At 40.2% G+C, this 25,658-nt stretch overlaps 1 protein-coding gene across 1 annotated transcript in view; it reads left to right on the plus strand.

Moving 5' to 3' along the window:
* TRA2B (transformer 2 beta homolog) overlaps positions 1-25,658 on the plus strand; it is a gene marked incomplete at both ends in the record, with an annotated part of 65,810 nt that overhangs the window by 17,432 nt on the left and 22,720 nt on the right. Inside the window, 2 exons of the mRNA XM_080696558.1 lie at positions 497-556; positions 2,196-2,281. Coding sequence (XP_080552684.1) covers positions 497-556; positions 2,196-2,281 — 146 coding nt within the window. The remainder of the gene's footprint in view (positions 1-496; positions 557-2,195; positions 2,282-25,658) is intronic.

Raw genomic sequence — 25,658 nt, forward strand, 5'->3', positions numbered from 1 at the left:
CAAAATAGTGGATATTTAGTAGAGTTTGGTGCCTGTTAGGCTTTAAAAACAAAAAATGCCATTAAGAATACTGTCAAAGATAAAAGTGTAAAGTTCTATTTTAGCAGTGGTGGGCAATTTATATTCCTACCTTAGAGAATGTAAATTTATGGATTAATGATTTGGCCACAAGTTTAAGAAATTGGCAGATGTCTACATATCACTGGAAGTTTTGAGTTTTTAAGTGCTTTTTATATTGTCCAACATTTTGCCCACCCCTATAAAAATTATGTGAGCATTATCAAATTAAGTAGCATTTATTTATAAAGGCTGAAGGGATTAAGTTCTTTACTTTTAAATTAACTGGTGGTTTTACTTAGAAATGTCATTCTGATGATACTCATTTTAGCCACCAGAGAGAACATTGTGCCCTTTTATAAGATGGTAAAATTGGACATTTATGTGGGAGCTTTAATTTTATGTTAACAAAACTGAAATGTCCATTTTCTGTCTGCAGAGGAGGAGGTGGAGGAGGTGGTGGATGGAGAGCTGCTCAAGACAGGGATCAGATTTACAGGTATGCCAGGAATGGATTGAAAACCTGGATAACAAAAGTTTCACATAAAGATGATTGGATTGCTTGCCCTTTTTGTTTGTTTGTTTGTTTGTAGGTCTGGGAATGGAACCCAGAGGCATTTGTCCTCCAAGCTACCCCCCTGCCCAATATTTTTTCTTTATTTTGAAGCAGGATCTCACTGAGTTGCAGAGGGCCTCACTAAGTAGCTGAGGCAGTCCGTGAACCACGATCCTCCGGTCTCAGCCTCCCAAATGCTGGTATTACAAATGTGCACCACCATGCCCGGCTGATTGCTTATTATTAATTTTGGTAGTTACAGTAGTTGCCAACACAAAATTGGATTTCTTAAAGTTGGTAATTTTAAAGTTAAATGATGATGTATTTGGACTTGAGGATAATTGTTTGGTGCTATTTTATAAATTAAAATGGATATGACTGCAAATTTTTAGTCATTTGAACCTGATTCTTTTGCTCTTACATTCTTAAATTTTTTTTTTTTAATAGACATCTCAGAATAATCCAGTAAACATATAAGACCTATTTGAAGCATTGAAATTTGTTTTGGGTGTTAGTCCATGAAGTGTGATTGGAATTAATGTTAAGGGAATTTTCCCCCATTGACATTTAAAATTTTTAAGCTGGGCTGGGCATGGTGGTGCATGCTTTCAATGCCAGCATTTGGGAGGCTGAGACAGGGTGATTGTGGTTCACAGACAGCCTCAGCTACTTAGGCTCTTTGCAACTCAGTGTTTCAAAATAATAAGAAATGTGGCTGGGGCTGTAGCTCAGAGGTAGAGTGCCCCCCTGGGTTCCATCCCCAGTACTGGGGTGGGGGGTTAAGTTAGATATGTTGGGACACACTTGTAATCCCAGTACTTTGGGATTATACTCCTGAAATAGGAGGATAGCAGGTTCACAACCAGACTTAGCTACTTAGTGAGGGTCTGTTTCAAAATAAAGAATATAGTAATTAGGATTCGGGGTATAACTTGGAGGTAGAATGCTCCTGAGTTCAATCCCCAATTCCTCACAAAAAAGATGGAGCCAGGCATGATGTTTGGCACCTGTAATCCTAGTACTGAGGAGGCTGAGACAAAGGATTGTAGATTTGAGGTCAGCCTCAGCAACTTAGTGAGACTCTGGACCCTGTTTCAAAATAAAATCTGGCTGGGGATATGGTTTGGGGGTAGAATGCCCCTGGATTTAATACCTACTACCAAAAATAATGTGCAAGCAGACTGTTGATTGATGACATTTAATTTTTTTAAGAGGCTGTTTATTTGGTTCTAGGATTTTATACAGACCCCAAGTATAGCCGGGCTTGGTGGCGCACGCTTGTAATCCCCACGCTTAGGCCAACCATGTGGTTTCTTTTTACTTTTTGCAGTTCTAAGAGTAGAACCTGGGGGGCATTCTACCTCCAAGCTATACACCCCAGCCCCCCCCTTTTATACAGGGTCTCACTGAGCTGCAAAGGGCCTCACTAACTAACTGAGGATCCTCCTGTGTCAGCCTCCCAAATGCTGGATTAAAAGCATATGACACCACGCCTGGCTCCCCTGTGCTTTTTATAAAAAATAAGGTTCATTATTTTTGTGTCATTTAGTCTAATAAGACAATCTCGGCCATTTGTTTACAGAAGGCGTTCACCTTCTCCTTACTATAGCCGTGGAGGATATAGGTCACGTTCCAGATCTCGATCCTATTCACCTCGTAAGTTTTTGTGTTTTTAAATAATTTGTTTATATATTTAACCTGTTTTTCATTTCTAGAAAGTCTTCCTCTGTTATCACAATCTGACACATAAGAATTCCTTAAATGATAGAACAGTCTAAAATTTTCAGCATTAAAATACACTTGATATTCAATTCTCTAGCATTAAAGCATGTGTGTTCTTTATTTTCTTCCTAGGTCGCTATTGAAGCATGAAGTTGAAGACTTTCTGAAACCTGCCATAGAGCTGGGATATTGTTTGTGGACAATATTTTTTATTGTCTCCTGTTTAAAAAGTGAACAGTGCCTAGTGAAGTTAGGTGACTTAAACACCTTTTATGATGACTACTTTTGGTGGAGTTGAAATGCTGTTTAATTCTGCATTTGTGTAGTTCGGTGCTTTGTTCAAAGTTAAGTGTTTTCAGAAAAGTATGTTTTGCATGTATTTTTTTACAGTCTAAATTTTGACTGCTGAGAAGTTTCTATTGTACAAAACTTCATTTAAAAGGTTTTTCTACTGAATCCAGGGTATTCTGAAGATCGAAGCCTGTGTGTAAAATGCTACCAAATGGCAAAAAGCAACAATAAACAGTTTGATTTTTACTTTCCTTTCTAACATCAATGCTTAGCATAACTCAGATCTAAGTTGCCAATAGTAAATTTAGAAGCAAAAATGCCCATTTTTCCTCCAGTCCATGAAACATACGTATTTAATATACCTGCAACTAAGTGTTTAAAAATATTCTCTGTAACTCTGTACTGCTAATATTAGAACTAAAAATCAATACAGCAAATGCTTAGTGCTTATATAAACGTGGATTTGTCAGCTCTTATATAATCTGTATTATAGCAGGGAATAAGAAAAGAGTTACACACAAAGTATGCCTTAAGGCTGTTTCTTAAAGCTGTTACAAGGAGATAACAGTATTTCAACCAGTTATCAGCAAGTAACAATACATTCCACCACAAATGTACTCTTTTTCTTCTAGTTTTTAGACTATACGGGAAAAACTGGGTGCTTCAAAATGTGGGATAAGAGAAGGGAACACTACACCTATGTCGTGAGTGAACTGAAGACTTGCCTGTTCATTTTTTAAATATTATTTTCAGGTCCTTTGCTTACCAAAGGAGGCCCCAATTTCACTCAAATGTTTTGAGAACTGTGTTTAAATAAATGCATTGAAGAGAAAACTTGCTGGTGCAACTTCATATATAAAGAAGTTTTGGGTTTTTTGTTTTTACTGTAATTAGACTCTACTTTATGCAATGTTTCTGGATAAAGAGTTATGCTTTGTGTCCTTTTTTGAAAGGACGATTTTTTTTTAATTCCTTGAAAGTACAATGGGACTGGGTAGTAAATGCTAGAAGGATATGCATTTGGAGCTGGAGTTATGTAAGTAGCCTGCACATATATCCTACGGATACCTGAAACATGTTTTTAGTATCAGTTACTTTCCATTCAATTTGTTTTCCTTACCAATTCTAGGGATATCATAGGCTGGTGGTTGTAGTAGCCTGCTGCCCTTTTAATACCTAAATGTATCCAAATGTCATTTAGCATGCCCCAGGTATTTTGTAAAGTACTTTTAAATATTCACTTACCTTTAGGGATGATGGCCTCTCACATGCTAAGCAAACTGCTTTATCCCCGCTTCTAATTTTGAGAAAGATTCCAATAATTTCTCAAGGCTGGCCTAAACTTGTAATTCTCCTAGCTTCCTTCATGTTGCAGCTAGGCAGTACTTTTCAGTTCATTTATTTGTAAAAACTTAATAGGCAAAATGCTATTAAATGTCTCTGATAAAGTGTCTAATACAGAGTTCTGAAGCTGCGTGTTTTAGTAACTCCATGGGACTATATCTCAACTTGTACGCCTTGATGGATTAAGTTAAATTTTATAATTTGGTCTGAATGAGGATGGGTGATAATGGGATAGAATTAAAGGCTAACAAGCCTAGTTTCATAGTGACAGTTTATGTGATGGAACATGTTTTTCTTTTGTTGAGAGAAAAAGAAGTGGGTTCATACCGAAGCATTGTGGAAAGTTGGGCATCTGATACTAGTATCCACTAACCTAACTACACTGTAAAAGAAGCCATTTTCTCACTCCATTAGTGTTAGTGGAGTGAGACAGAACAATTGCCTAGGCTTCTAATTGGCCTAGGATCTAACATACCTTTGAGAATAGCTGACTTACTGATGCAGTCCCAAAAGGTTGTTGTGACTGAGCTGTTACTACTTTAGGTCTTATTTAAGCTGTATAATTCTTTGAAGTGGGTTTTCACTCAATCTTTCCCCATTTTTCTGGGTTCAGCCATGTTGGCTACTTAGGCCTGTAATTTAGTGAGATTTTTAACATAATGAAAAAATAGGGCTGGGGGTGTAGTTGCAATATAAAATGCCCTTGGATTCAATCCTTAATACCACAGAAATATACATTTTTGGATGTGAAAATAGTGTTAAATTTTGTAACCCCAAGGTAAGGTAAATCATAAGTTACAGTAACTTATAAAAATGCAATCCAGCCAGGCGTGGTGGTGCACCCTTGTAATCCCTGCCCTTGGGAGGCAGAGACAGGAGGATCGCGCAGGTTCGAAGCCAGCCGCGCGCGCTGGCTTAGGAGACCCTGTTTCCAAATAAAAATGTAAAAATGGGTCTAGGAGTGTAGCCCGGAGGTAGAATGGCTTCCAGGAACCCCAGTACCATAAAAAAAAAAAATTCAATCCATAGGGGTTTGCAAAGTAATAGCTCCAATAAATACTTTGCAATGTTCACCAGTTTGGAAAATGGTTGGTTAGGGGTATTATAAATGGTGGTTTTACACATGGATCTTGATTCAGATTAGGTTTTTATTGGTACAAGTAGTCCCTAGCACTTGGTATGTGCCATTTTGATCAGCCTTAATATTGGAAGTGATGTGCACATATGAGAGTAACAGTTTGCTTTTCTACCTTGCCTCAACAATCCAGGTTCTAAGAGGTCCACAAGTATTTTGAAACACTCCCAGACCGATTTTATATTTGTATTTGGAAACAAGGTCTCTTAAGCCAACAAGGCTGGCTTCAAACCTGCGCAATCCCCTTGTCTCTATCCCAAGTGCAGGGAATACAAGAGTGCTCCACTGCACCCGGCATTATTTTTAACTTTATTGGTGCATTGTAGTCATACGTTTTAATGGAGTACAAGATGGTGGAGGCACACATGCACACGTCATCCAATCAGCCCTTACCCAATTCCTGCCCCATTCCCTCCCCTTCCCTGCTTCTCATGTTTGGCTTTGTGATTGGTTTTACCATGTTTGTTAATGTACAGCATGAACATTAGAGAATTTTCCTCCCCCCCCCATCCCCTCAGGTTGCCTTATTTGCTCATATAGTATTTCCTTTGTCCAGAGTTCCTCCTATGACCCATTTTCTCCCTAGCTTTCACATATTAGGGAGAACACCCAATTTATTTTTTGTAACTAGTACCACTTAGCATAATGTTCTCCAGTTCCATCCATTTCCCTGTAAATGATGTAATTGTTTTTCTTTATGGCTGAGTAAAATTCCATTGTGTACATATCCCATAGTTTTGTGTTCCATTCATCTGTTGATGGACTTCTTGACTGATTCCATTGTTTGGCAATTGTGAATTGTGCAGCTATGAACGTAAATACACATACATTAGTTTGGTAGTTTGGTTTCCATGCTTTGGGGTAGATACCTAGAAGTGGTATTGCTGGATCATATGGTAAATTTATTCCCATTCTTCTGCAGACCATACAGTTTTCCAAAGTACTTGCACTAATTTGCCGTCCCACCAACAATGTAGTAGAGTTCCCAAAGTGTTTGAACACTTTGAAGGCTCTTCAGTCCAACAAATTTGTGACTGACTTTCCAGAAGGACTACTAATTTATCCTTTCACCAAGAACTGTTTAAAAGTTACTAAATTTTTTGTAGTCCTGCCCAATTAAATATTACAAGCATAGGATCCTTAATGAACCAACCATATAATCTCCGGCATGCATCAAGCATCTCCTAGGACTCAGGGATGGCCTTCCTGATTTCAGCAGGACTCTCATCCACACCATGGTTCAGGGTTGGACTACAGGGCTGCAGTGTATCTCTGCCTCAGCCTCCTTGAATGAGTAGAAAACTCACATGTTCCTCATGGTGACAGCAGAGACAAAACTCCAAGCACCAGTTCACTTCAGGCCTCTGCAATTTTATCCTAACTTCCTAAGGGCTAAGACAAAAGTCAAAGAATGAGGAAATGCTTTTGGGTTGGAAGATTGCAAAGGGCCTAGATAAAGAGGGTTCAGGAATTCAATATAAAGCTGGGTGTGGTGGCACACACTTGAAATCCCAGCATTTGGGAGGCTGAGACAGGAGTCCCGGTTCATGGACAACCTCAGCTACTTAGGCCCTTTGCAACTCGCACCCTGTTTCAAAATAAAAAGAAATGAAGCCAGGAGTGGTGGAGCACGCATGTAATCCCTGCACTTGTGAGGCTGAGGAGCATCACACAAGTTCAAAGCTAGCCTCAGCTACTTAGTAAGACCCTGTTTCCAAATAAAGTATAAAATAGGTCTGGAAGTGTAGCCTGGAGGTAGAAAGCCTCTTACTTATTTATATATTTACTTACTTGTACCACAAGTAAGTATATAAATAAAGGAGCTAAGGGTGTAACTCAGGTAGAATGCTTCTGGGTTCCATCCCCAATATCACACAAAAATTCAATCTAAGGCAGGTGTGGTGCACCCTTGTAATCCCAGTACTTAGGAGGCTGACACAGAAGGATCACACAGGTTTGAAGCCAGCCTCAGCTACTTAGTAAGACCCTGTTTCTAAATAAAAAATATAAAATAGGTCTGGGAGTGTAGCCCAGAGGAAGAAGGCACATGGGATTCATACTGATTTCAATCCCCAGTTAGCAACAAAAACAAAGATCACTTCCATGCTGGTACCAGAAATGTCATTTTTTCAGATGGCCGGCATCAAGGTCTCTTGCCTTTAAGAAATTAACACTCAGATGAGTTCACTTAATGCAACAGAAGCCAAAAATCTCAGATAATGTGTATACATGGCCACCCCTGCATCTAGAGCATATTCATGTGACTTAGACTTGGTCATTCAGCTGAATCCCAAATAAATCAGCCAGTGACTAAGAAATAGGGGTAATGCAAATCTATTTCAGTCAAGTAGATGATTAGGATGCTTTAAAAAGGGCAGTATTCGCCATGCGTGGTGGCGCACGCTTGTAATCTCCGTGGTTGGGTGGTGGGGACAGGAAGATCACGTGGTTCGAAGCCAGCCTCGCTGGTTTAAGAGACCCTGTTTCCAAATAAAAAAAAATATAAAATGGGTCTGAGGGTGTAACCCGGAAGTAGAAGGGCTTCTAGGAACCCCAGTACCACCAAAAAAAGGGCGGGCAGTATTCCAATCTGGGCTGGTGGCGCACACTTGCAATCCCAGCATTTGGGAGGCTGAGACAGGAGGATCCCTGTTTGTGGACAGCCTCAGCTACTTAGGCCCTACACAACTCAGTGAGACCCTGTTTCAAAATAAGGAATAAAAAATTGGGCAGCGGGTGTAGTTTGGAGGTCGAATGCCCCTGGGTTCCAACCCCAAGCCCGCAAAAATAAATTAGTTAATTAAAAATAAATTAAAATGGCAGTATTGCGGTCGTGGTGGCGCATGCTTGTTATCCCCACACTTGGGTGGCTGAGACAGGAAGATCGCACAGGTTCGAAGCCAGCCTCAGCTACTTAGTGAGGCTCTCAGCAACTTAGTGAGACCCTGTTTCCAAATAAAGTATAAAATAGGTGTGGTAATATAGCCCAGAGGTAGAAAGCCCCTGAGTTCCACCCCCAGTACCACAAAAAAAAAACAAAAAAAAAAAAAAAAAAAAAACGGCAGTATGGAAGCCAGGCAAGACACAATCGCAGGTTGGTGGCAAACTTTTATATATGTATGTGTTTGTGTGCGTGCCTGGGGGTATAGCTAAGACATATATACCCTTGGACTCAATCCCCAGCAACACATTTTTCTGCTTAAATCAGCTGGCTTTGGTATTAGGGATTGAACTCTGAGGCATTCTACCTCTGAGCCCTGTTTTACTTCAGAACAGGGTCACTAGGTAAGAATCTCACCAAATTGCTGAGACTGGTGTTGAACTTGGAATCCTTGTGTCTCAGCCTTCTAAATACTAGGTTTACAGTATGTGCCACTGCGCCCAGCCTTTTTATTGTTTTTAACCAAGAATCCTGACACAGGACCTGGTGTCATGATGCGGGTTGGTAGCCATCTTTTTATTCTTCATTCCTGTCCTTTCCAACCCATTCTTCACATGGAGGAAGTGAATGTCTTGTCCTTAGCTTTGAAATTCACCAATAGAATTGGGTGTAGCTCAAAGATAGAATGTCCCCAGGTTCAATCCCTAGAACCACATATACAAACACACAGCTTATAGTCTTCCCAATTACTTAATGCTTGAAATTTGTTTTTCAGCAGGGCATGGTGGCCCATGCTTGCAATCCCAGTACTTGGGGAGCTGAGACAAGGAGGATTAATTGAAGGGTCATAGCAAGCCTCAGCAACTTAGGCCCTCCACAGCTTAGTGAGACCCTGTTTCAAAATAAAACATTAAGCTGGGCATGGTGGCTCATACTTGTAATCCCAGCATTTGGAAGGCTTTAGGTTCAAGGCCAGCCTCAGCTACTTAGTGAGGCTCTTTGCAACTTGGTGAGACCCTGTTTCAAAACAAAGAATAAAAGATAGGGATAGGGGTGTAGCTTGGAGGTAGAATGCCCCTGGGTTCCATCCCCAGTGCTGCAAAATAAAACAATAAAATAAGGCTAGGAGTGTAGCTCAAAGGTAGAATGTCTCCCCAACTGTGTGTGTGTGTGTGTGTGTGTGTGTGTGTGTGTGTGTGTGTGTGTGTGTGTGTGTGCCACACACTTGTAATACCAGTACTTGGGAGGCTGAGACAGGAGGATTGTAGGTTCACGATCAGCCTTAGCAATTTGTGAGGCCCTCCACAATTTATTGAGACCCTGTTTCAAAATAAAGAATAAAAAACAGGGCCAGGCATGGTGGTGTAGTTTGTAATCCCAGCATTAAGGAGGCTGAGGCCAGAGAAATACAGTTCACAGACAGCCTCAACTACTCAGTGAGGCCTTCTGCAACTTATTGAGACCCTGTTTCAAAATGAAAATAAAGAAAAAATAGGGCAGGGGGTGTGGCTTGGAGGTCGAATGCCCTGAGTTCCACCCCCAGAGCCAAAAATAAAAATAAAAAAATAGCCGGGCGTGGTGGCGCACGCTTGTAATCCCCGCGCTTGGGAGGGGAAACAGGAGGATCATGCAGGTTCAGAGCCAGCCTCTCTGGCTTAAGAGCCCCTGTTTCCAAATAAAAATATAAAAATGGGTCTGGGAGTGTAGCCCGGAGGTAGAAGGGTTTCCAGGAACCCCAGTACTGCCAAATAAATAAATAAATGAATAAATAAATATAATAAATAAATAGTAAAATAAAAAATAGGGCTGAGGGCGTAGCTCTGAAGTAGAATGCCCCTGGGTTCAATCTCTGGTACCTCAAAAAAAAAAGTACAACTATTCATATTAGAATTTACTACATCAGTTTGTAATCCCAGCATTTGGGAGGCTGAGGCAGGCGGGTCAGGGTTCGCAGACAGACTCATCTACTTAGATCCTCTACAATTTAGTGAGACCCTGTTTCAAAATAACGAATAACAGCCAGGCACAGCCAGGCATGGTGGCACACACTTGTAATCCTCGCGCTTGAGAGGCAGAGACAGGAGGATCGCGCAGGTTTGAAGCCAGCCGCGCGCGCTGGCTTAGGAGACCCTGTTTCCAAATATAAAATGTAAAAAGAGGTCTGGGAGTGTAGCCCGGAGGTAGAAGGGCTTCCAGGAACCCCAGTACTACCAAAAAAAAAAAAAAAAAGAGACCCTGTTTCCAAATAAAATATAAAATAGGTCTGGGAGTGTAGCCCGGAGGTAGAAGGCCCCTGGGTTCCATTCCCAGTACCACCAAAAAAAAATAAAAAATAAAAAATAAAAAAATAACGAATAAAAAATAGGACTGGGGGTGTCACTCGGAGGTAGAAAGACCCTGGGTTCCATCCCCGGTAACTATCGCAAAAAAATTTTTTTTCATCAATCTAAATCAAAAGTAATGATAGCAATCAAACCACTGGCATCATACAACCAACATCCATCTAGATTAAACAGATTTTCTGAAGCCGGGCGTGGTAGCTCACGCTTGTAATCCCAGCATTTGGGAGGCTGAGACCAGAGGATTGCAGTTTGCAGACAGCCTCAGCTATTATTTAGTGAGGCTCTTTGCAACTCAGTGAGACCCTGTTTCAAAATATAAAGAATAAGTCGGGTGTGATGGCACATGCTTGTAATCCCCACGCTTGGGAGGGGAGACAGGAAGATCACGCAGGTTCGAAGCCAGCCTTGCTGGCTTAAGAGAACCCGTTTCCAAACAAAAATATAAAATAGGTTTGGGAGTGTAGCCCGGAGGTAGAAGGGATCCATCCCCAGTACCACCACCACAAAAATAAATAAATAAATAAAAATAAAAATTCGGGCTAGGGATACAGCTTGGAGGAAGAATGCCCCTGAGTTCCATGCCTAGTACCGAAAAAATAAATTGAACTTGATTGAAAGCATTTTTTACTTTCCTCTGCAAGTTGTTTATTTTGTAATTTACATTACATATAAAAAAGATTAGGCATGATGTTGTGCACCTGTAATTCTAGTACTTGAAGGGAGTTTCAAAATAAAAAAATAAAATAGGTAAAATGCCTCTAGATTCAATCTCCAGTACCACACACATACAAAAAAAAATTATGTTTGCCTATTCTGAATCTTCATATAAGTAAATTCATCTGGTATACTCTGCCTTTTTTTAAATATATTTTTGTTATTTGTTTATACAGTTGTACAAATCAGTGGTTTGGTCTTTATTATTATCAATATTCCATCATATAAATATATCATGGCAGTTTAATCTATTCTTCAGCTGATGAATACTTAACTGTTTAGTTTTAAGGCATTATTAATAAAATTTGCTATAAATATTCTTGTTCAGGTCTTTTTGTGAATATACTCATTTCTCCTTAATAAATACATAGGAGAGAGCCAGGCGTGGTGTCGCACACTGGTAATCCCAGCATCTGGGAGGTTGAGACAGGAGAATCACAGTTTGCCACCAGTCTCAGCTAATCCTTTCTGAGGCCCTTTGCAACTCAGTGAAACCCTGTTTCCAAATAAAGAATAAAAAATAGGGCTGGGGGTGTAGCTCAGTGGAATGCCTTTGGGTTCCATCCCCAGTACCACAAATAAATAAATAAAATAAAATTTTAAATAAGAGAGCAGGGCATGGTGGTGCACACTTGTAATCCCAGTCTTTAGGAGGCTGAGACGGGAGGATCACGGTTCACAGCCTCAGGAACTTAGGCCCTTTGGAACTCAGTGATATCCTGTTTCAAAATAAAGCATAAAAATAGGACTGAGAGTATAGCTTGGAGGTGGAATGCCCCTGGGTTTCATCCCCAGTATTGAAAAAAAAAAAAATAGAAGTAGAATTAATGGGTTATAAAGTAGAAGTATGTTTAACTTGTGTGTGTGTGTGTATGTGTGTGTGGTACTGGGAATGGAACATGGGGGCATTCTACCTCCGAGCTACACTCCAAGCCCTATTTTTTATTCTTTATTTTGAAACAAGGTCTCATTGAATTCTAAAGGGTTTTACTAAGTAGTAGCTGAGGCTGTCCTTGAACCACAGATACTCATGTCTCAGCCTTCCAAATGCTGGGATTACAAGCATGCGCCACCATATCTGGCAAAGTATGTTTAACTTTTAAAGAGAACTCCAATTTTCAAAAGTGTTCGTACCATTTTATATTCTCATTGCCAAATTATAAGAGCTCCAGTGAGAGTGGAGGACCAAAGGTTCAAGCCAGCCTCAGCAATTTAGTGAGATTCTGTTTCAATTAAAAAAAAAAATAATTAGCTTGGCATGGTGGCTCATGCTTGTAATCCCCCACACTTGAGAGGCGGAGACAGGAGGATCACGCAGGTTCAAAGCCAGCCTCGCTGACCTAAGAGACCCTGTTTCCAAATAAAAATATAAAAAAATAGGTCTGGGAGTGTAGCCCGGAGGTAGAAGGGTTTCCAGGAACCCCAGTACCACCAAAAAACAAAAAACAAACAAACAAAAAATTAAAAGCTGGTGGTAAAATGCCTCAGGGTTCCATTCCCAGTACCACTGAGAGAGAGAGAGAGAGAGAGAAAGAGAGAGAGAGAGAGAGAGAGAGAGAGAGAGAGAGAGAGAGAGAGAGAGAGAAGGGAGGGAAAGAAAGAATCAGCTGCAGCTGGGCATTGTGGCATATGTCTATACTTGGGAAGCTAAACTGAGACTGGAGGGTTGCAGGTCAAGGCCAGCCTCAACAACTTAGTGGGGCTCTCTGCAACTTAATGAGACTGATTCAGCATAACAAGAGCCAGGCATAGTGGCACATGCTTGTAATCCCAGCATTTGAGAGGCTCAGATAGAGGATTGCAGGTTCATGGCCAGCCTCAGCTACTTAGTGAGGCCCTCTGCAACTTAATGAGACCCTGTTTCAAAATAATGAATAAAAAATAGGGCAGGGAGCATAGCTTACAGGTAGAATGCCCCTGGGTTCCATCCCCAGTATGGCCAATAAATAAATAAATAAATAAATAAATAAATAAATAAATAATAGGGCTGGGAGTGTATATAGCTCAGAGGTACAATGCACCTGGGTTCAATCTCTAGTATTACCAAAAAAGAAATGAAAGAAAGAAAGAAAGAGGAGGCTCCCGGGAAGATGGTGACCGAGAAAAGTGGGGCTTTAGAGCCCCGCTAACAACCAATCTCTATTACCACAAAATGAACGCCTTTCATAGCCAGAAAACACCATCACCAGAGAAACAAAAAAATGTAACTACAAGGGACAGAAAAAAAGAGGGCTGGAAAAACGGGACACCAGAAAGAAACCAGGCTGCAGTGCTGCTGCCGGAGCCGCGGTGCGGAGCGGCAGGCACCATCTTTTATTGCAGCACCAGGCCCCAGAGAGGCGGGGGACTCAGAATGGAGCTCAGAGCCACAGAGGAGATACGCCAGCATCAAGCCAGAGGACGCGGCAGCAGCGCCTTACTGCCGGCAGCAGCGGCGAGCTCACGAGACGGCACCAGACCAACGCACTTAACAGCCCACCAGACTCCAGAGAGGAGCGGCGGACAGCGAGCCGAGGTGAGCTTTTATTTAACTCCAATGGTTTATATATCTGCCTTTAGAACAGTACTACACTGTTTCAATTATTGTAGCTTTATATGGTTTGAAATCAGAAAATATACATCTTCTAGCTTTGTTCTTTTTCGAGATCATTTTGGGTATCTAGAGTCCATATTCCATATTAGGATAGATTTTTTTCTGAAAAATAAATATATAAATATATGATAGTTTCACCTAAAAAAAAGAAAAAAAGAAAAAAATATTCTCTGGTAAGAAAGAAAGCAAAAAGAAATATTGAAATGTTATCTTTAAGTTATCAAAACTTGGTATCAGACAAATGAAACTGTTATGTGAGATTATCATTTTTAATTTTGGATAAATTGCTATAATACTAGATGTCAACCACTAAGCCAAGCATGGGAAGGAGGGATGGGGAGGGAATGGGATGGGGATCGGGTGGGGGCTGACTGGGCGATGTGTGCATGTATGTCTACAAAAGTTTTTTTGTATCCCACTATGATGTATGAATACAGTGCACCAATTAAAAAAAAAAAAAATATATATATATATATATATATATATATATATATATATATATATATATAAAGAAAGAAAGAAAGAAAGAGAAAAAGATCCAATTGTTCCTGTTTATTGTCAGTCTTTTGGGCTTCTTTTGTTTGTTTTTTTGTTTGTTTTGTTTTTGTGTGTGTGTGGGTTTGGGGATGGAACCCAGGGGCATTTGACCTCCAGGCTATACCCCCTGCCCTATTTTTTATTCTTTAATTGTGAAACAGGTTCTCACTGAGTTGCAGAGGGCCTCACTAAGCAGTTGAGGCTGTCCACAAACTGCGATCCTCCGGTCTCAGCCTCCCAAATGCAGGGATTACAAGCATGCACCACCACATCTGGTTCTATTTTATGAATTTAGTTTGCATTTTGTTGACTATTGATGTTTCACATACTTTCATGTGCTTGGCCATTCATATATCTTTTAAAAGTGTCTTTTAAAAGTGTCTGTTCAGCTGGGCGTGGTGGCGCACGCTTGTAATCCCCACGCTTGGGAGGCAGAGACAGGAGGATCACGCAGGTTCGAAGCCAGCCCCGCGCGCTGGCTTTGGAGACCCTGTTTCCAAATAAAAATGTAAAAAATAGGTCTGGGAGTGTAGCCCGGAGGTAGAAGGGCTTCCAGGAACCCCAGTACCACCAAAAAAATAATAATAATATAATAAAAAAAATAGCCGGGCGTGGTGGCGCACGCTTGTAATCCCCGCGCTTGGGAGGGGGAGACAGGAGGATTGCACAGGTTCGAAGCCAGCCGCGCTGGCTTAAGAGACCCTGTTTCCAAAAATATATATATAAATAGGTCTGGGAGTGTAGCCCGGAGGTAGAAAGGCTTCCAGAAACCCCAGTACCACCAAAAAATAAATAAACAAATAAAAGTGTCTCTTCAAGTCTATTGCTCATTTTATTTATTTATTTATTTATTTATTTATTTATTTATTATTTTATTGGTGGTACTGGGGGTGGAACCCAGGGGCTTTTCTACCTCTGGGCTATACTCCCAGACCCATTTTATACTTTTTTTTGTGTGTGTGTGTGGTGGTACTGGGGTTCCTGGAAACCCTTCAACCTCCAGGCTACACTCCCAGACCTATTTTAAACTGTTTTAAATTTGGAAACAGGGTCTCTTAAGCCAGCGCGGCTGGCTCCAAACCTGGGCGATCCTCCTGTCTCCGTCTCCCAAGCACGGGGATTACAAGCGTGTGCCACCACACCCGGCCTTTTGCTCATCACAAGTAGGTTCTTTTCCTTTTCCTTACTGAGTTGTAGGAGTTCTGCTTATGTGTCCTCTGTCAGATGCATGTATTACGACTATTTTTACCTATTCATATAGGTTGACTTTTCATTTTCTTATTAGTACATTTCAAAAATAATATTTCAACTTTCATTTAATCCAATTTGTTAGCTTTTAGGTTTCTATGGTTAGTGCTTTCTGTTCTAAGATACCTTTGCCAGCCCTAAGGCTGCAAAAATATTCTCTCATTTTTTTTTTCAAGAAGTTTTACCATTTTACCATTTTGTTTTAGGCCTATGGTCCACGTTGTGTGTGTGTGTGTGTGTGTGTGTGTGTGTGTGTGTGTGTGTGTGTGCGTGTATGTGCGCGCGCACGCGCGTGCGCTCGTGTGTGTTTTAAGCCTAGGTACATTCTACATCCAAGCTACACCCCTAACCCTATTTTTTTCTTTTCTCTTTTTGAAACAGTCTTGAAAAAGACTGTTGATGAGAGTCTCACTACTTGCTGAGGCTATCTTCCAATGGGTGATCCTCCTGACTCAGCCTCAAGTACTGTGATTACAGGCATGGGCCACCACACCTGGCTTCTATGTTGAACTCATATGTTTGGTGTGAAATACAAGTCAAAGTTCTATTTTACCATTCATTTGATTATCCAGTTGATCCAATACCATTTGTTCAAGAGACTTTACCCATTGAATTGCTTTGGACCTCTTGAAAATTATTTGACCATACAAGTGTAGATTTATATCTAGTTTTATATTCCATTCAGTGGATCTAATCATCTATTCCTTTACTCATACACCACTCTTTTTTTTTTTCTTTGTGGTACTGGGGGTGGAACCCAGAGGCTTCCTACCTCCGGGCTATACTCCCAGACCTATTTTATATTTTTTTAAATTTGGAAACGGGGGCTCACTAAGTTGCTGAGAGCCTCACTAAGTAGCTGAGGCTGGCTTTGAACCTGTGTGATCCTCCTGTCTCAGCCTCCCAAGCGTGGGTATTACAAGCGTGCATCACCATGCCCGGCTCATACACCATTCTTGTAAGCATTCTTCATGAGTTATTTTATGGATTATATGTAATGGGATAAGTCTGAGTGCAAATATAGTTGTATGGTCTTGCAATTAATTACTAAATATTAGCTGGGTGTGGAGGTGCACACTTGTAATCCCAGCACTTGGGAGGCTGAGACAGGAGGATCGTGCAAGTTCGAAGCAGGCCTCAGCTACTTAGTGAGGCTCTCAACAACTGAGACCCTGTTTTCAAATAAAAATATAAAATGGTCTGGGAGTGTAGCCCGGAGGTAGAAAGCCCCTGGGTTCCACCCCCACTACCAAAAAAATTACTAAATATTAGATGCCTCACACATTTGCTGAACAGCTCATTTTACAAGCCCTCACGGAAGTTGGCCACTCAGTGTTTGAGCCAATGAAACAAAGGCAAGAGGAAGCATTCCGCTGTGGTATAGGTAGTAAAGCAGATGTGTTGGACTGCCAGATAATAAATAGATTATAAAACACAGGGGACTATTAAATTCAAAATGTTTTCTTTGCAAACTGATGAGATGGAGTTTCAGTTAATGCCACTAGTTTGAATCTCTGACAATATTACTATGAAGCACCTTTAAAAAAAATCAAAATGAGCTGGGCGCGGTGGTGCACCCTTGTAATCCCCGCGCTTGGAAAGTGGAGACAGGAGGATCGCGCAGGTTCGAAGCCAGCTGCGCTGGCTTAAGAGACCCTGTCTTCAATTAAAAAAAAAATTATATATATATATATATATATATATATATATATATGATATGTGTGTGTATATATATATTAGGTCTGGGAGGTATATATATTAGGTATATATATTAGGTGTATATATTATATAGAGGTATATATATTAGGATATATATACCTCTATATAAGGATATATTAGGATATATATTAGGATATATATATACCTTATATATTAGGATATATATAGGTATATATATATATACCTATATATACCTATATATACCTATATATACCTATATATACCTATATATACCTATTATACATACATATATACATATACATATATACATATACATATATACATATACATATACATATATATACATATACATATATACATACATATACATATACACATATATATACATATACATATATACATATACATATATAGGTATATATATACACACATATATAGGTATATATATACCTATATATATTAGGATATATATATATAGATATATTAGTATATATATATATATACACCTCTATATAAGGATATATTAGGATATATATACCTCTATATAAGGATATATATTAGGATATATATACCTGGAAGTATATATATTAGGCCCAGAGGTAGAAGGGTTTCCAGGAACCCCAGTACCACCAAAAAAAAAATCAAAATGAGTACCTTGTAATGAAATGTTTGAAGTGAATGAATATTTTAAGCAAATGAGATATTGTGGAAACTGTATAAATTTGTATATTAAAGATTTAGGAAGCCAGGTATGGTGGCACACACTTGTAATACCAGTAGTTGGGAGGCTCAAACAGGAGGATCACAGATTTGAGGACAGCCACAGGAAGTAGTGAGATTTTCAGTAACCTAGTGAGACCCTGTTTTAAAATAAAAATAAAAAGGTCCCAGCATTTGGGAGGCTGAGACAGAAGGATCTGAGTTTCTGGCCAGTCTCAGCTACTTAGTGAGATCCTTTACAACTTACTGAGACCCAGTTTCAAAATAAAGAATAAAAAATAGGGCTGGGGATGTAGCTTGGAAATAGAATGCCCCAGGATTCCATCCCCAGTACTGCAAAAAATAAATTTAAAAAGTAAAGAAAGGGCTGGGCCTGGTGGCACACACTTGTAATCCCAGCATTTGGGAGGCTGAGACTTGAGGATCACAGTTTGCAGACAGCCTCAGCTAATACTTTGTGAGGCCCTTTGCAACTCAGTGAGACCCTATTTCAAAATAAAAGAATAAAAAATATTGCTTAGAGGTGGAACGCCCTTAGTTTCCATCCACAGTACTACAAAAAAAAAGTAAAAATTAAAAAGGGAGTATAAGTTGGAGGCAAAATGTCTTTGGGTTCAATCCCTAGTACCAGGGAAAAAAAAATTAGGCCAGAAAAGAGTAAAGGCTTTTAGTTATACTCTAGTTATAGTTAGTTCATTCTGAAAACCCTAAAGTTCATGTATTACATCATATGAATCAGGAGAAACTCCTATATATAAAATTTGCCTGTAAACTGTTGTATATCTTGACTGAGGTGGTAGATAGCAGATTCCCACATGTATTAAAATAATATGGAAATAGCCAGGCGTGGTGGCGCATGCTTGTAATCCCAGCACTTGGGAGGCTGAGACAGGAGGATCACGCAGGTTCAAAGCCAGCCTCAGTTACGGAGTGAGGCTCTCAGCAACTTAGTGAGACTCTGTTTCCAAAAAAGGATAAAATAGGTCTGGGAGTGTAGCCCATAGGTAGAAAAGCCCCTGGGTTCCACCCCCAGTTAGACACAAACACACAAAATGGAAATAAAAGCACACACATACACACACACAAATGAGTACTGGGAAAATCTGAATAAGAACAAAAATTTTACATATAGATTTGAATTGTATGTTATATCATCAAAATCTAAGCCTCCACAGTTCTGTTTTCAGCTTTATAGAAAGAAGGGGGTCAGAATAACATTATCTACTGTTTCACACTCAAGGATAGAAATAGATGTTTTTCCAAAATAAGATATCAATTTTGTCAAAAGTTGATGAACTTGCTTAAGGAATAAATGAAATGTGTGTTTGTGCATGTGAATAGATCTCACCTTGCACATTTGTTGAAGGATAGCTATTGGCTTCAAAGAAAAAGTCCCTGTGTAACTGAGATTTTTGCGAAGCAAAATGACCTTAGTTGAAAATTGAAAGGATACAGTAAACGCTTACTGACAGTGATTTTGGATTCAGAGGAAAAACTAAAATGAGAAAATGTTTTAACTAAAGCCAGGCATAGTGGCACATGCCTGTAATCCCAATACTGGGGAGACCAAGACAGAAGGATCTCAGAGTCAAGGCCAGCCACAGCAACTTAGTGAGACTCTCTGCAACCTAGAGAGACACTGTTTCAAAATTTCAAAAATGTTTTTTTAGGAGACTTCCAGGAAGATGGTGACAGAGGAAAGTGGCACTTACAAGTTCTGCTAACAATCGAACTCTATTACCACAAAACCAGCACCTTTCAGAGCCAGAAAACACCACCAGCAAAGAAATAAAAACTGTAAATACAAGGGACAGAGAAAAAGGGCTGGAAAAACAAGACACCAGAAAGAAACAGCCCAAAGTGCCGCGCACGCCGCGGCGCGGAGCAGCCGGAGCCGCGGAACAAAGGGGCTGGAGCGGCCGGAGCCGCGGCGCGAAGCGGCCGGAGCGGCCAGAGCTGCGGTGCGGAGCAGCCGGAGCCGCAGCGCAAAGCAGCTGGAGCGGCCGGAGCCGCGGCGAAGAGCGGCACGGCCTACATCTTCCCTAGCAGCAAAAGGCTCCAGAGAGGAGGGAAACTCAGAAAGGAGCTAAAAAACTCACCAGGCTCCGGCGGTACGCCGGAGGTACGCCGGCCTCGCAGCCTAGGATGTAGCAGCAGCGCCTTACTGCTGGCGGCAGCGGCGAGTTCACCCGACGGCCCTAGACCAACGCACTAAACCAGCCACCAGGTGCCAGAGAGGAGGGGTGGACAGCGAGCCGAGGTGAGCCGCTGCTGAACAGCCCGGCGGCAGTCAGCAGTTTTTTTGGCTCAGGGAGCATCTAAAGCTCCCAATGGCCGGGATCAGCACACCCCGCAGGGACTCAGTGGAGCTCAAAACCAGAGAAGAACTACACCAACCTCACGGCCAAGGACGCAACAGCAGCGCCTTACTGCCAGCAGCAGCGGCGAGTTCACTGGACGGCTGAAGACCAACGCACTCAACCAGCCACCAGGCTCCAGAGAGGTGGGGTAGACAGCGAGCCGAGGTGAGCAAGTACTGAACAGCCGGGCGGCAGTCAGCAGTTTTGTCAACGCAGGGAACATCGAAAGCTCCCAGTGGCTGGGCACAGCACACCTGGCAGGAACTCAGAGCGGAGCTCAAAACCAGAGAAGAAATACGCCGCATCACGGCCAAGGGCGTGGCAGTGGTGCCATACTGCCATTGGCGGCAGCAGCGAATCCACCAAGTACACTACAGCTCCATCAGCGCACTCAACAACCATGAGTCAAATTGCGGCCCCTAGGGGAGAAATCCCAGTACTGCACTCCCAGGGACTTGCGCAGATAGTCTCCCTGGGTCGGAGATTTTAGCAGTGCAACCCAGTGGGGGAGTGGCGGTGGCAGAGATATCATATCATAGTCACAACTCCCCACTGGAGAACACCCAACTTGGCACCCCCCACAGTCTAAGTAGCCTCTAGAGACTCCCTGGGTCTGAAACTCTGTGATACAACCCAGTAAAGGAGTAGTGGGGTCTGAGATACCACAGACTCGAGATCCAGAGCACATTAAGTGAAGTCATAGTGACCAAAGGGAAGAACCCAGAGAAGGCACAAACTTCCAAAATCATGGGAAAGAGAAATAACAATGGAGCAATGAATGCCCACAACCCCACAAAATCAGAACCCTATAAAACAGAAATTCAGAGATTTCTAGAAGATCAAATCAGGAAAATAACTGTAGAAATAATAGAGCTGTTTCGAAAAGAATTCAGAGAGAGCCAAAAAGAAATAGAGGATGCAATTAACGAAGTAAAGGCCTCAATTCAAAGTACAAACAACCAATTAGACCACATGGAGAATAGAATCTCGCTCCTAGAAGATGATCAATCCAAAAATGAACGCATAGTTTATAATCTAGAAAAAAATATCCGACAGCATGAATCTGACATTGAAGAAATATGGGTCCATTTTAAGAGAACTAACCTAAGAATAATTGGAATAGAGGAGGGAAAAGAAGGTGAAACCAAAGGGATCAACAATCTCTTCAAGGAAGTAATAGCAGAAAATTTTCCAAACATAGAGCAAGAGGTCGATACACAGGTCCGGGAAACTTATAGAACTCCCTTTAGACAGGATCGGAGTAGAGGATCCCCACGCCACATAATTGTCAAAATGACCAATGTGGAAGCCAAGCAGAGAATCTTAAAGGCAACAAAAACAAAGGGCCAAGTGACATTCAGAGGCAAACCAATTAGAATCACTCCAGACTTCCCAAACCAAGTCATGAGAACCAGAAGGGCTTGGAGTAACATATTCCCAATTCTGAAAGAAAACAACTTCCAGCCAAAAATTTCCTACCCAGCAAAACTTTCTATCAAATTAGATGGGGAAATAAGAAGCTTCCATGACAAACAGAAACTGAAGAAATTTATGTCTTCAAAACCAGCGCTAGAGAAAATACTCAAAGAGATTAACTACAAAGAAGAAATAGGTAACACACACCAGAAACGGAGAAACAAGATTTTCCATCCAACAGACAACTAAGATTGGTTATCTGTGGAGATTCATTATTTATGTTAGTCTTTTACCTATGTCTGAATTGTATTGTTTGCTTTTATTGTTGTTAATTTTTAGGATTTCTAGTTGGAATATTAATATACCTTCAGAGATAGCATTTGGAAATATTTTATCCCATTCTATCAGTAACTTTTAACTCTGTTTACATTGTCTTTGGATATTCAATATATTTTTTTTATTTTTTAGGGAGTTTGTTTACCCTTCTGTTGCCTGTGCCATTGAAATCATATCCAAGAAATCACTGCCAATTTCAATGTTGTGAGGTTTTATGACCCAGATTTTCTTCTAAAAGTTTATAGTCTTAAGATTTATATTTAGGTCTTTTATCTATTTTGAGTTAATATTTGTATATGGGATTAGGTAAGGGTCCAAATTTATTCTTTTTCATGTAATTATTATTTTTCAACAATATTTAGTTAAAAGATTATTATTTCCTCTACCAAATGTTCATGGAAACTTTGTCAAAAATAACTTGACAATATATGGAAGAATTTAGCTCTAGGCTTTTATTTAACTCCAACGGTTTATATATCTGCCTTTAGAACAGTACTACACTGTTTCAATTATTGTAGCTTTATATGGTTTGAAATCAGAAAATATACATCTTCTAGCTTTGTTCTTTTTCAAGATCGTTTTGGGTATCTAGAGTCCATATTCCATATTAGGATAGATTTTTTTCTGAAAAATAAATATATAAATATATGATAGTTTCACCTAAAAAAAAAGAAAAAAAGAAAAAAATATTCTCTGGTAAGAAAGAAAGCAAAAAGAAATATTGAAATGTTATCTTTAAGTTATCAAAACTTGTATCAGACAAATGAAACTGTTATGTGAGATTATCATTTTTAATTTTGGATAAATTGCTATAATACTAGATGTCAACCACTAAGCCAAGCATGGGAAGGAGGGATGGGGAGGGAATGGGATGGGGATCGGGTGGGGGCTGACTGGGCGATGTGTGCATGTATATCTACAAAAGTTTTTTTGTATCCCACTATGATGTATGAATACAGTGCACCAATAAAAAATAAATAAATAAATAAAAGGAAAAAAATGAAAAAAATAAAAATAAAAAGTAAAAATAAAAAAGAATATCAAATAAAAAAAAGAGGAATGACAAGATTACATGTGGTAGAAAAAACACAAAAAGTATTAAATGAAGAAATTTTAAGTTAGGGAATTTTGCTCTTTACGTAGATCCTTATTTAAAGTATAATTAGCGTCAGGCATGGTGGCACACACCTGTAATCCCAGTACTTGAGAAAGGAAGATCACAAATTCAAGACCAGCCTCAACAACTTAGTAAGTCCCTCAGCAACCTAGCAAGACCCTATTTCAAAATTAAAAAATAAAAATATGGCTGGATGTATACTCAGAGATAGAACACCCTTGAATTCAATCCCCAGTACCAAAAATGACTAATTACAAAGAAGGAAAAGAAAATACGAAAGCATGCCAGTAAGATTTCTTATATGCTTTTTATTTTTATTTTTATATTTATTTGTTTACTATCTTTAAAATTTAATTGACACATATAAAAGATATTCATGGGGGTATCATATAGTGTTTCAAACCTAGTATCCTTGTGTAAAGTTCAAATCAGGGTAAGCATGATTAAAATACTTTTATCACATCTTTGAACTGCAATATTTATATATCAGGAATAAAAGATTTTGTGTGTGTGTGTGTGGTACTGGGGTTCCTGGCGGCCCTTCTACCTCCAGGCTACACTCCCAGATCTATTTCATATTTTTTATTTGGAAACAGGGGCTCTTAAGCCAGCACAGCTGGCTTCGAAACTGCGCGATCCTCCTGTCTCTGCCTGCCAAGCTCGGGGATTACAAGCGTGCACCACCACGCCTGGCAAAAGATATTGATTATAAAAACTATACAACATTTCTTCTACCATTTGATCTTGTTCTTATTTTCTTATCTATGGTAGGGAGTTATCTCTGTGTGCCCAGCAATCTTGATTCTTTTAGGGAGCTACTCCTTTTGAATTCCAAAATACAGCTGTGCTGGAAGGTGTCAATCATATTATCCCACTCCCAGGCCGGGCATGGTTCCAGACAAGGGTCAATCACAAACCCTACCTTTCTATGGTGAAAATCAGCAGAGGAATAGTTTTGTGACTCAGTCAAAAGCACTTTCCTGTGGTTTAAAAAATATAGAGATGGCAGCAAATAACTCTCCTCCTTGCTAGTTGCAAGGAGGTAGGTGAGACTGAATTATCTGTTTCCATGAGTTTCCTCTTAGAGATCATAGGCTTAAAATAATAAAGGCTTAAATAATTAAGCAATAAGCAAAGGTGTGTGTGTGTGTGTGTGTGTGAGAGAGAGAGAGAGAGAGAGAGAGAGAGAGAGAGAGAGAGAGAGAGAGATTAACTGTTTCTGAGACCAAACCTGAGGTTGGCTTCTAAGATAAACTAATTGTCCATCTGCATAGCCAGTTCAAGTAGGATCCTCATCACTTAACCAAGAGTCCATTAAAAGCCAGAACACAGTGTTAAGCATATGCAATGTGTAAGAAGCTATTTTCCAGCTTCCATTTCCCTTGAATCAGTATATCAGTACTGAAAGAAGATTTAAATGCGAAGTCTTTTTGCAAGTGTGTAGTAATAGTGTTCAATAAATTGAGTGCGCTGCTTTGGGGCTAGACATTGTGCTGAGCACTGGGAATGCTAAGGAGACTGGCATAAGAAAGTGTCCCTCTCCATGGTGGAGGAGAGCGTCAAGGCCAATGACTACAGAACCCTGTGAAAGGTGTTTCAGTTGAGGCCTGTAGACTGTTGCCAGAACTCAAAGGAAAGTTCAACACCTGAGTCTTGAAGAATTACAGGATTTTTTTCAAGCAGAGAAGAAAGAGAAGGGCATTATGGATAGAGTTAGTAAATGCATGTATGTACAAAAAGGGGTTTGTAAAAAATTTGTGGAATAACAAAACTTTTAATGTGACAAACACCTGAACATTGTGAAGTTGGATAATCATGAGGACTGAGGCTAAAGGACAGGTCAAATCCCATTTTTCTTTTCTTTTTTTTCTTTTAGCAGTCCTGGGCATGCAACCCAGGGGCATTGTACCTCTGACCTATACCCCCAGCCCTATTTTTTATTCTTTTTTTTTTTTTACAGTAGAACATGTTTACTTTTTTAAAATTTTTTATTGGTGCATTATATTCATACATCATATTAGGGTAAAAAAATTGTGTGTACATACATGTACATATCACTGATTTAACCCCTACCCAATTCTCACCCCATTCCCTCCCCAACCCTCCTTCCCTTGCTTGGCTTAGTGGTTGACTTCGATATGCTTAAGTACATTGTGTGTTTTAGAGATTTTATTTCTTCCCTCCTCCTTTCTCCTCCTTTAGGTTGTCTTGTTTGCTCCTCTATAGGATTTCCTTTTTCATCTAGAGTTCTTCCTATGACCCATTTCTCCTTAGCTTTCACATATTAGGGAAAGCATCTGATTTCTTATTTTTTGTGACTGACTAATCTCACTTAGCATGATGTCCTCCAGTTCCATCCATTTCCTGAAAATGATGTAATTGAGGTTTTTTTTTTTTTTGGTGGAACTGGGATTCCTGGAAGCCCTTCTACCTCCGGGCTACACTCCCAGACCTATTTTTACATTTTTATTTGGAAACAGGGTCTTTTAAGCCAGCGCGTGCGGCTGGCTTCGAACCTGCGCGATCCTCCTGTCTCCGCCTCCCAAGCGCAGGGATTACAAGCATGTGTCACCACGCCTGGCCTAATTGAGGTTTTTTTTAATGGCTGA

The sequence above is a fragment of the Muscardinus avellanarius genome, assembly GCF_963383645.1.
Source record: "Muscardinus avellanarius genome assembly, chromosome: 5".
NCBI classification, from domain to species: domain Eukaryota; kingdom Metazoa; phylum Chordata; class Mammalia; order Rodentia; family Gliridae; genus Muscardinus; species Muscardinus avellanarius.